This window comes from Notothenia coriiceps, unplaced genomic scaffold, assembly GCF_000735185.1.
Source record: "Notothenia coriiceps isolate Sejong01 unplaced genomic scaffold, NC01 NC01_scaffold00018019, whole genome shotgun sequence".
Classification (NCBI taxonomy): domain Eukaryota; kingdom Metazoa; phylum Chordata; class Actinopteri; order Perciformes; family Nototheniidae; genus Notothenia; species Notothenia coriiceps.
The window spans coordinates 1-12768 of record NW_011350720.1 but is presented as its reverse complement, the minus strand read 5'-3'; the positions used below and the strand labels follow the sequence as shown (position 1 = coordinate 12768).

Below are 12768 nucleotides of genomic sequence, written 5' to 3'. Positions count from 1 at the left end.
TAAAAATCCTTTCATCCATCCACCCATCCAAAACGTCGGTACAATCTTTTATTTTTTTTCCATTTTTATTTGTACATATGTTAATATTTGTAGAGTTTTATCGTCTATTTTGTCTTGACTTTCTCACTTTATATATCGCTCAACTGGCACTATATTTTATAATTGATAGACTCGTTTATTTAGTTCCGATTTAATGTCGATTTGTGTTGTATCTTCCCCTTCTAACAAATGTAAATCACTCGCTCTCTGCTTCCACAAAACCTCAAAAGATGGTAGCTCCAAACTTCGAGAAATTATTTACTTGTAGTCGAGCTCTACTAAATTTTACCGAGTCGAGGTTGATTTAGTTTTTATCCCGAAAATGGCTCCGTCGTTTGACGCATACCGTAAAAGTCCCGGAGGACTCAACAACCGAAAGAAGGATTTCGCACGACGTACCTAAAGTTTTTACTTCCTAATTACGCACCAAAACCTTAACGTAAAAGAAATAAGACGGTATCATTGTTGTTTTCCTGACCAACACTTGTGTCGACATCCGGCCTATCTCCTTTTTGATAAGACATTTGACAACTTATTTTTATTGTTTATTTGTTCTAGGTTCGTCGTCTCCCGGTGTATTGTTGACGTATGTTGTTGAATACAAGTACTTTTTCCGTGAAAAATTTCTCTGCCTGGGGAATATATTCATCTGAGACTATGTTGTTATATGGTCTGATCTATTACATAGATACAAAGAGTAGCTTAATATTAACTGTAAACCTTTAATTTCGCTGTAAAAAATAAATTCTTAAACCTTACAAGATCTTGAATAACCAGAAATTCGAGGCTCTAAAATTCCCTACAAAATCACTTTTCCCAAATGTGGGATTAATAAAGTATATTTGATCTTATTTTAACTTCCTGCATCTGATTATCCTCGTCTCCTCTGAGATGAAAGGAGACTGAAGTAGAAGCTCTAAAGCTGCTGGAGTCATGCAGATTTAATGCAGATTGATTTACTAAAGAACTATAATGAACTCACATGATCTAAGTTTGGATCCAAGGACTTTTTAAACCTCAAGAAGTTTAAATGAGCTGATGAAGCTGAATTTAGAAATACTTGCAATGCTCCACAGCAGCCACTAGATAGCGCCACATGTCTCCTGTTGTTAATAAAACTCCAACACATGCAGCAAACCTCAACATCTCTTTTGAGTTCATTCATCTCCTTTTTAAACTTTCACAAAAGAAGATTGTACATTTTTTAAAGTATTTTAAGTATTGTATTATAAAGTCTGAACACACTTCTGCTTCTGTGACGAAAGAATTTCCTAAATTGCGATCAATAAAGTATCTATATATCTATCTATCTCTGCATCTACATTTCTATCCATCTATCTATCTATCCATCTATCTATCGATCCATCTATCTATCTATCTATCTATCTATCTATCTATCTATCTATCCATGTATCTATCTATCCATCCATCTATCTATCCATCCATCTATCTATCTATATATCTATCCATCCATCTATCTATCTATCCATCCATCTTTCTATCTATCTATTTATATATTTATATATTTATATATTTATCTATCATTAAATCCCAAATAAGTTATATGATTAGGCCCTCTGTTTCGCGAGCGTCAAAGGGGGGGGTAGGGGGACAGCTAGGTGCTAGTGGAGCCTTGGCGAAACCGTGCCGCGCCACACTAATTGTGCCGCATAAGCGCATATTTTCGGCTCAGTTGATGCACCCTCCGCAAGATGAGGCCCCCTCCACAAGATGAGGCCCCCTCCACAAGGTGAGGCCCCAAGCACTCTGCATGATCGGCCTGTCGGAAGGGACGGCCCTGGAGTTAAGTATAAAAGAGATATTGCAAAGGAGTTCAGGGGATGTAGAGTACCGGACTGTATTTAGGTTTTTAAAAAGGACAGGGATTATATTATACAGACAAGTATTTAAGGTGAAGCTGTGCTGATCCACACTCCGGCCCAGAAGGGGGCGATACATTCACCTAGAAACTGTTTGCCAACTGTGATTAAACATTTTTTAATCAGAGAATTAAGTTGTTCTGCTGTTGTTTTTCCCCAAGATGACTGGTCCACACTCCAGTTTAGTAGGGGATGGTAATGCATGTTAAGTTTCCATCTGCCAATAAACCAGAAGAAGAAGAAGAAGAAGAAGAAGAAGTTCTTGAATGCACCTCATAGGTGAGATTTCAAAATGGCCTCAGTCACAATAACAAACAAAGTGGAGAGGATGTAAATCAATTGATTTCAAATACAAGGTAAATTTGAATCTTTATTCTCCGTTGGTTATGAACTGAAAGCCTGTAAACGAACCCACCTGGAGGCTGAAAGCGTGTTTTTTTTAAAAAGAGGTTAAGGAGTGTCAAGTGGTTAATAATAAATGGTGTGTTTGTTAGTTTCCTTCCTTCAGGCCTCAGTGTGTTATCAAACTACCTCAAAGTACATGCCCTTTTTAGTTATGTACTAACATTATAATCCTGCTAGTTATCAACAATTTGTAGAAATGTAATCTGATTACTTCTCTTATTATATATCTTTATTTAATACTTTTCTTTCTACAGAATCCTGTTAATCTGCCAATACATCTGTCAGTGTGATGGGCAACAAGTAAAGGAAGCTACTGCTGGCACTACTTCTCTTTAGAGATCCAAATATTATTCCTATGCTGCCCCCAGGCCTTGAAATGAATCTGTTTTCAAATTAACCTCCATGAAATGAACTTTCATTTACCCTGAACACCTGTTCAAAAGTCTTGAACTGCCTCAGGTTCACAATCATTTCAACACTTTGTAAGCAGCTTTGAGATCAGGAATGGTGGAATTGGTGTTTCTGTGTATGACTTTTTACTTTAAAGAGTCCTTTCCTGCTGATGTTCAGGTATATATCAGTATGTAGTGTCTCTACTTTAAAGAGTCCTCTCTTAATGATGTTCAGGTGTATATCTGTATAGTGTCTCTACTTTAAAGAGTCCTCTCTTAATGATGTTCAGGTGTATATCAGTATGTAGTGTCTCTACTTTAAAGAGTGAATACCTTTAGACCTTTCCTGTATTTTTACACTGCAGTATTCCTACTTTTTCCACCACCGGCTTTATTCTCATACTCTTGTTTCTACTTTTGCACAATGTCATGTTTTGGTATTTTCTTGTTTTTGTTGAATAAGTCAATAGATGTCAGTGTTCGGCCGCACTTCAGCAGAGCTCATGAATTAAAACATGAACAAATAAACTTTCAAAAATCAGGTAAGCACTGTCCATCCCAGCTCTGTCCTGGGGCAAACACATTTTGTATCATCTCCAGCCTCCTCTGGAGTATTTCACAAATTCCAATTTTCAATTCTCTTACAATCACCTCTGTGCTTTGCCCTGAGAACCTGAATTAAAAAGCGAGCCAGGCGCCGAGCGGAGGGTGAGAAAGTGAGAGTGACACGCCACTCATCAGATCTGTGTGCCGGGATCTTCTTTCTCACTGTCCTGCTGTGCCGTCGAATAAAACAGCGTCGCAGAATAACAAGTGGAACAACAGAGTCGACAGAAACAGACTGATTCCGCTTTGTTGTAAAGATAAGAGAGACACAAAAACATGGCCATATCATGTCAATGCACCATGTCTCCAAAATATGCACTTTACCCATTTTGTAACTTGTTTTATTTAGAGCAGGGGTGTCCAAACTTTTTGCACCGAGGGCAGGGCTGTGCGATTATGGCAAAAATCATAATCACGATTATTTTGGTCAATAAATAATATCACGATTATTAAATACGATTATTCATTGACTTTGAAAACATCCATTTATTGAACTTTAAAACAAATACAAATAATAATTTCGAACAGTATATTTTTAACTGTTGATTACCCTGAACGTATAATTCAACGGAAAAAACAATATAAAAATAAATTATACATTTATATTTACATTTAAATAAATAATATCAAAATAATAAATACCAATAAACAAGATCAATATTTTGGAGCGCACTTCAACAAGCTACTAAACATATGTAAATATGATAAATACAAATAAATTAGACTAAAATAATTTAGATCAAATGTGTTGCAGTGCACTGTCACAACCAAGCAAAGCTAAATAATCGTTTTTTATTATTATGTTGTTTTCGTAATTGTGGCAGGCCAAAATCTTAATGATGATTAAAATATGATTAATTGCACAGCCCGAACCGAGGGCCACATATAGAACAATATACGAAGGGCTGGCTCGAAGTATATTGCCTCATAAGTTCAGTTATACGTTGGAAAAATCAATCAAATGTAGATAAATTAGTCTTGATACTTGCTGTAAGAAAAAAACAGCCTACACCACAGCTCTCCATGGAGTTCCATTTATTTTGTTAGCAGCTCATTCCTTAAAACAAAAGCTTCAGATTGCTGATCATAAGAGGAGACATATGAAGGGTGTATTTAAAGGTTATGTTATTGGGCTTTTCTCTTATCAATTTATCTTAGTTAGAACATGTTTTCGACTGAATTTATTTGAAAATTGGGCTTCTTAACACATGAATACTGTGTAATATATTTGAACATATATATTTAAGGAGCACAATATTAGACAAGCAAAGGTTTATTATACTTAAGTCATTATACTTTTTGAATTTGCTGAGTGAGTTTGGCCCTCTGGCCGTAGTTTGGACACCCCTGATTTAGAGGCTAGTGTTAACAATGTAGGCATATCTTTGTTTACAGGTAAACTCTGGAGTATAAGGTGTGGTATAGATACATTTGAGAAAAGGGGTTACGATTACATAAGTTAATTAAGTTAAGTTTAAGTTTATTTGTTGATCGTGTCGTGGACAGTCCCCACTGATCAACTGTCACAAAAACAGTAAATGGGGCAGCTTTAGCCAACATTGCTAATGTGTTGTCTCCATGAAGAGGGTAGTGAACGAGTCTCAGTAAACACATGTCGTGAAGCTGCTGAAATGGCTTCTATTTCTGCAGCTAAAGCACAGGTTTTTAGTGCCTGAGGCGTCTGGATCTGATCCTAAGTCAGTTCAACCGAGGAGCTGCGTTTGGATGCATGCTGTCGTCTTTAAAAACACGGATGGATGGATGGATGGTTGATGGATGGTTGATGGATGGTTGATGGATGGTTGATGGATGGATGGATGGATGATGGATGGATGGATGGATGTGCTCCTTTGAACAGAAGCCGGCTCCCTCCTGGCTCTGGGATGTGGAGGCTGGCAGCGAGATAAAGGGAAAACACACCAATGCCTGGTTATAAAAATGACCTCCAGCTGTTTGGCAATGACTGTCATAAGAAGGAGTTATTGTCAAAGCTATAAGAGTAGATTCTTTGCAGGCGTTTCTTGGTTTTTACAGAATATTCGACAGGTTGAATTTAAAAAAAAAAAACACTTGTCGACACATGCCTCGATGGATTAAGGGTTTATTTTTTACAAAGAACAAAGAGAGTTGGCATGTGGAGATCTCGTATTTTTATATCTACCTTTTACGACCAAGCTGTTTTTTTTTTTTAAAGTGATCGAGCCGAGAGAATAACTTAGACAAGGCAATATTGGTTAGGTGGGTTTTTGTTGAGTTTCAGCCACATTTTAAATGAAGTGCCCCGCGGGGAGTCTGCCCTTAAAGAGCGATAACAGAGAAGTCAAAACACCTAGTGTGTGTGTGTGTGTGTGTGTGTGTGTGTGTGTGTGTGTGTGTGTGTGTGTGTGTGTGTGTGTGTGTGTGTGTGTGTGTGTGTGTGTGTGTGTGTGTAGTCGTAGTCGTAGTACGTAGTACGTAGTAAAGCTTTCCCTCAAAGCACCAAAGCTCAATGACGTGTTCAAGGACTCATTTATTGTCAATTGTGCCATCCAAGGCGTCTGTAGAAAGAAAACACTGACACATGATGGACCATTCAAAAAAACTCCATTACACTTATGTCTGTTTTTTTTCAGATATGAACACAAGTATCCAAAAAAGTCCTGTGAGGGAGGTAATAATCCACATTTCTTAGCTTTTTTTAAACCTCTTTTGAACATGACAGTCACAACAAAAGGATGGTAAACGACACATTTCAGAAACACTTTTCCTGAGCTGGGTCATCACACAGAACGAGACCTAAGAGGGGCAGAGGGTAAATAATCAATCAGTCTCGGGCGATGTGAGAGCAGTGAGAAATCGTATGAATCCTGAAGAAGTCAACCAGCTGGTCATGCAATTTATACATGAAAGAAGAGCTAATCTGCTTCACCAGAACTCATTTTAACATATAGAATTATTCCTTTTTCTGCCTATACTCCATGCATTTCAATATTTACAACCACATGTTTTAGATTTAAACCACCATTGCAATTAGTCTTTAAATTAATCATCTATTTCTAAAGAACTCTGAAGTTATAATCTACTCTTACTTAGCTATTATATGAGGTCTGTATGGTTTTATTATAATATAATTTAAAACAAAAGAAGTTTAAAGGGTCAGGTAGAGAGGCCATGTTGTGTAGTGACAACACATTTACAAAAGGGTATTTTACTGTAGTCTATAATATTGTTTTAGTCAAGTGAAAACGATGTATCTCTTGCAATTTCTCACGTAATACTTTCTTTTTTTGGCAATATCAGTTAATCTGTATATCACTGTCGTCTAAACTGCTTTATAAAACGGACAAGTCAAATCAAGCAATCTGATTGGTTCTTAGCCGTGATATAATGAGTGTATGTCACGGGTAGAATTGTAGTTACTTTTCACAACAAGTCAGTATCCCTCCGCGTCTGAGAAAAGCTACAACTGTTACATTACGACGTCCGTTACGAAACTAACTAACTAACTAACTAACTAACTAACTAACTAACAAAGCTTAAGATGGAAACATGTAACGGCCCGTCCACACTACAGCTTAAAAAAAAGCTTGCCGGCGGGCGTGTCTGAAGCTCGACCAACAACCAATCACATGAATCTCCCGCCCCTGACACACAAGCAGCGGTTTGATTGGCTAGAGCTTGTACTGGCATATGATTTGATTGGCTGACGCTTCCACCGAAAGCTTCAGAAGCTTCAAAAGTTGAACATTGCTCAACTTCTGCCTGAAACGCCAGGAAAGCTCCGCTCTGCTACCCACAATGCAGTTCGGCGAAAAGCGAGGCAACGTGACGTCACCCCATTCAAAGTGAATGGGCAGACGCGTTGGAAACCGTTTTTGAAGCTGTCGAAGCTGTAGTGTGGACGGGCCGTAAGGGATAATGTGCAGCAAGGACTTATTGACCGTTGTTAAGGACGCTCACATGCAGAAAGAAGTCCGGTCGATTTAACTGTATACAGTTGGGCTGAAAAGCAAACTGCATGCTTCGCGTCGAGTCTATGGTCGGGCCGAACCACGCCCCTTAGCTGTGATATAATTACCATATACCACGGCCTGTCGTGAGCTATTGCTTAAATAATATCCATGGAGTCCAGTGGATTTAATGGTTTTTGGTGATCCCACTGACTTTACCTTTGCAACTTTGTTTTTTTTCTGGGAAATATCGCAAAAGGAGAAGCAACACATTCATGTCCAAATCAGGTTTTTGTACAAACGTTAGTTATCCCCTAATTTATCATCTAGCGCCGTCATCAAATCAAAGTTTTCATATGCTTTCTATCACCAAATACCTGCATCAGCTGAACTCTGTTTGAAGCTAATTAGCAAGATATAGCATGCTAACATGGCTAATTCACATGGTTAAGTTGGTAAACATTAAACCTACTAAACACTAATAAATTAGCATTGTCATCAAGTCAAAGCTTTCATTCATTGTTTATGATCAAATATCTGCATTAGACGCACCCTCGGTTTAGAGCTAATTAGCAAATGATAGCACACTAACATGCTAATTGTCATTTAGCGCATGTTAGCATGTTAAAGTAAGCCTGTAAATTGAATTAAGAGAAGTTTCTGAATCCTTCTTTAACTTTTAATTCTACAATAATTCAAAATGAGCAAATCTGGAGATACATGGTTTTCACTGGACCGTGACGTTAAATGCACTCAGATTGGTGATACCTTCGTCTCACTTAAATACAGCACAACTATTGGCTGAGGATCAATATGCCATGCTTGATTCCTCCACTATATTACACACCAAAATAAGGATGTGATTCTAAAGTGTTGAGTTTCTTTTGGCAATTGCGGAGTGATATAAAAACAACATTCGACAAACACCACGAGATTTCTGTGCTGAGCCCATAACAGATAATTGTTTCCTTTAACATTAGCTTCTCTTACGCCCCTACTATAATATATATCATACTTTAAAACATGCATCACCTCTCTCTAAAAAAGAAAGCAATTTTCTACGTTTGTATTTAATTGCTGGCTGCGTGATATGGGATTATTTTCTGCAATTTCTCGCATCTATTCAAAGATGATGGCAATAATAACTTGCTATTTTCCTGCTTTACAAAAGGCATGAGTGTGTGTGTGTGTGTGTGTGTGTGTGTGTGTGTGTGTGTGTGTGTGTGTGTGTGTGTGTGTGTGTGTGTGTGTGTGTGTGTGTGTGTGCAGCATCAGAGAAGATACCTGTGTGTGTGTGTGTGTGTGTGTGTGTGTGTGTGTNCGTGGTCGGGTCACGGAGGTAGCAGTTCCAGCAGAGAGCCCCAAACTTTCTTTTCCCTGGCCACATCAACCAGCTCTGACTGGGGGATCCCAAGGCGCTCCCAGGAGCGCCTTGGGATCCCCCAGTCAGAGCTGGTTGATGTGGCCAGGGAAAAGAAAGTTTGGGGCTCTCTGCTGGAACTGCTACCTCCGTGACCCGACCACGGATAAGCGGGAGAAGATGGATGGATGGATGGACATTTAAGGAGTCTTTAGTCGGCACGTGTACTTTAATTACTGAAATATCTTTGCCGTGAAAGTCCTTAGAGGACAAGAACTTGACCTGGCACACACACACACACACACACACACACACACACACACATTATAATCTACACTGATAGGATGTTAATTACAGCGGGTGTATATGTGAACTCAGTAGACCTGTGTGTTTCCTCTCAGCTCTGTTTCAGACCTCCTCCAAGAATGTTTTTGAGTCCTTCCCTCTGGAGGTGACGATGGACTGGTGGTCGGAGAGATTCTGGGTTATCGTGGACATTTGGTGCATGGCGTGGCTCGTGTACGCAGTGGTCGGCCTCTTTAAAAGGTACCATTATTCACATGTTGAATTTCTTGGATTTGAGACCCTCTGTAGTACTAATGGATTTAAGGGGAATGTGAGAAAAATAACTAATAAATGGTGTCCAGGAGCACATAGTTTAAAAAAGCAGACATTTTAGATTTTTGATAAAAGAGGTACATGGTAATCAAGAAAAGATAAGATGACAAACCAAATAAATAAATAAATACACGGAGTTAAGCTCACACACACAACTTTATGAACATATAAATTCACCTGCTGAATTAAAACAAGAACAAATTAACCAAAGAAAGTGAAAACCAAGATGAAGAGCAGTAGGCGTGTAGATTTAGTGGGAAACGGTATTTCGATCACTCTGTGTGTACACGAGAAGATTGACAATAAAGTTAACTTTGATTTACACAGTTTTTTCGTTCCATCTGCAGGAATGCCCACGGTCCTGAGTCTTGCTATCCAGAAATCCACCCACCGGCTTTTTTCTTTATCTGGACTTTGGTTAACATTGCTAGGATGTGCAGCATGGCTTTCTGGGACAGACAGTAAGTAGTGCCAATGCTCCAAACTTAAAAAATAATGTGTCTGTCTGTCTGTCTGTCTCTGTGTGTGTGTGTGTGTGTGTGTGTGTGTGTGTGTGTGTGTGTCTCTGTGTGTGTGTGTGTGTGTGTGTGTGTGTGTGTGTGTGTGTGTGTGTGTGTGTGTGTGTGTGTGTGTGTGTGTGTGTGTGTGTGTGTGTGTGTGTGTGTGCAGAAGTAATGAAAGCTGCTGTTGCTTTCTGCAGTGATATCTGTGAAGCAGTTGTCCTCGAGTGGACCCTACCGATCCTCAGCTTCAACATGCTCTGCATGTCCTACTCCAACCTCGACAAGCACAAAGAACGACTGGTCAGCAGCAACCAAAATGTGATCTGGTGGACACGATACCTGGTGGGCTGCTCAGAGGACTCTTTAAAGTAGAGACACTACATATACACTTGAACATCAGCAGGAGAGGACTCTTTAAAGTAGAGACACTACATACTGATATACACCTGAACATCAGCAGGAGAGGACTCTTTAAAGTAGAGACACTACATACTGATATACACCTGAACATCAGCAGGAGAGGACTCTTTAAAGTAGAGACACTACATACTGATATACACCTGAACATCAGCAGGAGAGGACTCTTTAAAGTAGAGACACTACACACTGATATACACCTGAACATCAGCAGGAGAGGACTCTTTAAAGTAGAGACACTACATACTGATATACACCTGAACATCAGCAGGAGAGGACTCTTTAAAGTAGAGACACTACATACTGATATACACCTGAACATCAGCAGGAGAGGACTCTTTAAACGCTGTTTCTATACATTATCTTGTGCTTTTTCATTGTGGCAGACCCAGAACGGCCTGGCTTTGTTTGTCTGGTGGACTCTCCTGAAAGCTATTCTGGGTTTTGGCATCCTGCTGAAGTATAAAGCCGGTATTTCGGACCCTCTGGTCAGCACCGTCGTCCTCATCGTACTCTCACTGATCACAACAACCTGGTGAGGACAACTGGAGATTTCAAGATTCAAGGCTTTCATTGTCATTTGTACACAGTGTAGATACGTCAATGACATTCAGGTCACAGGCTCCTCCCACAATGCAACACAATACAACAGATTAAGCAAGTAAATACAAATGAAGAAGAGTCTATATACAAGTAATTGGATTATGATATATTAGATACAATAATTCTAAGTTGCAAACAGATGAATGTTATGGATGTTCTTTCAAACGTTCACGTGTTTAACAGTAAAGAATTATCTGATTGGTTTGTGGATAACATTTATGTAAAGGTTTAATTTGTTTTCAGGTTCATCCTGCAGAGCTTCCTGTTGACTAAGTACATGCGCTACACCTTCACCGTCTACCCCATCCTCATCCTGGGTCTTGGTGCGATGTTCACCAGGAGCTACCGCATCCACGACCTCGCCGCTAACACCATCTATTGCGGTGAGATGTCAACACAAACTATGACATTTTCTCCTATTTACCGTGCAACTCTTTTCACAATTTGTATTTGCATTTTAAGAAAATATTCACAGAGCACACATAACAAAAGAAACACATCTAGGTACATAGATTAACAGATGACAAATCCAAAAAGAAATGGTAAAATAATAGTAATATTATAAACAAAAGAATGGATACATTATTAACACTCAGGTATACACTAATTATGTTTTCTCTATATATAGGGCTGTATATATATATTTATATTTAGTGGAGCTCATTCTGACTACTTATATGGTATGGTATATAGTTTTAAAGTAATTCAATGGAATAGCTATAATACAATACTTAGAATGACACCATTCAGCCATATCAATACTCATATTCCTCGAGGCACGGGCCGAGGAGGTGGAGTTGCAGCCATCTTTGACTCAAGTTTATTTATCAATACTAAACAAAAATTAAATTATACCTCCTTTGAAAGCCTCGTTTTTAGTCTTACGCATCCGACCTGGAAAACTTTGCAGCCAATCTTATTTGTTACAGTGTACCGACCGTGCACCAGGTCCTTATTCAGAATTCTTATCAGAATTCTCTGAGTTTTTATCAGCTTTGGTTCTTAAAACAGATAAAGTAATTATCGTAGGTGACTTTAATATTCATGTTGACGATGATAAAAATAGCCTTACTGTTGCATTTAACTCTTCTTTCATTTATCTTTCCATTCCCACAACAATAATAATAATAATAATAATAATAACAACAATACACATAAAGAAATGACATATTTTGGACATAGTTCGAATGGTGATTAATCTGATTAATTAATTTTTAAACCGTGATTAATCTGATAAAAATTGTAATCGTTTGACAGCACTATTAAATAGATAATAATAATAATAATAAATTATACTTATATAGCACTTTTCTCGGACTCAAAGACGCTGTACAGTGTGAAGGAGGGTAGACAAACAAGGACGGGCAAAAACAAACAAAAACAACAAAACAAAACAAAACAAATTACATTTAAACAGTAAAGGCAGTCAAGAGGAAGTTGATTGAAAGGGGGGGGGGCTTATGGACAGACAGAGTTGAAGAGGTGGGTTTTGAGGCGGGACTGGAACAGGGTGAGGGACTCAGACTCACGGAGGTCTTGGTGGAGGGACTTCCAGAGCTTCGGCGGCTGCCACAGAGAAGGCTCTGTCCCCAAAGCTCCGAGGTTTGGCCCTGGGGGTGGAAAGCAAACCGGCTGAGGTGGATCTGAGGGTCCGGGGGGAATGGCAGAGGATGAGGAGGTCAGTGAGGTAGGGGGGGCCAAATGGTGGAGGGCTTTGTAAGTGAGGACCGGGAGTAATGGAGCGGTGTGAAACGGGAAGCCAGTGGAGTTCTTTGATTTGATAAAGTTCAATTCTGCTGTGATAAAACTTCATCCTGTTCTAAACCACATCAAGGATTATTTCTGAAACAGTATGGAGCTCAAATGCTTTTTCTCTTGCGGGTTTATCACAAGGTGAGTTCCTTTCTTTATTTCCTGCTTTTTAAAACACATGTGCTCTCCAGTACAGATTAGCTCTGAGTGTTAGCGATGCTAATGTGAACAAAGACGAGATTACGTCCAAAACACATCAGGCAT

The 12768-nt window shown here is 39.0% G+C and overlaps 1 protein-coding gene across 1 annotated transcript in view; it reads left to right on the top strand.

The window, feature by feature from the left end:
- The window catches only part of LOC104950769 (5-hydroxytryptamine receptor 5A), an 18036-nt gene extending 7932 nt beyond the window's left edge, over positions 1 to 10104 (top strand). The window contains exons 3-4 of the mRNA XM_010777328.1: positions 9013 to 9157; positions 9930 to 10104. Of these exons, the coding sequence (XP_010775630.1) occupies positions 9013 to 9157; positions 9930 to 10104 (320 nt within the window). The remainder of the gene's footprint in view (positions 1 to 9012; positions 9158 to 9929) is intronic.
- The last annotated feature ends 2664 nt before the right edge of the window (positions 10105 to 12768 follow it).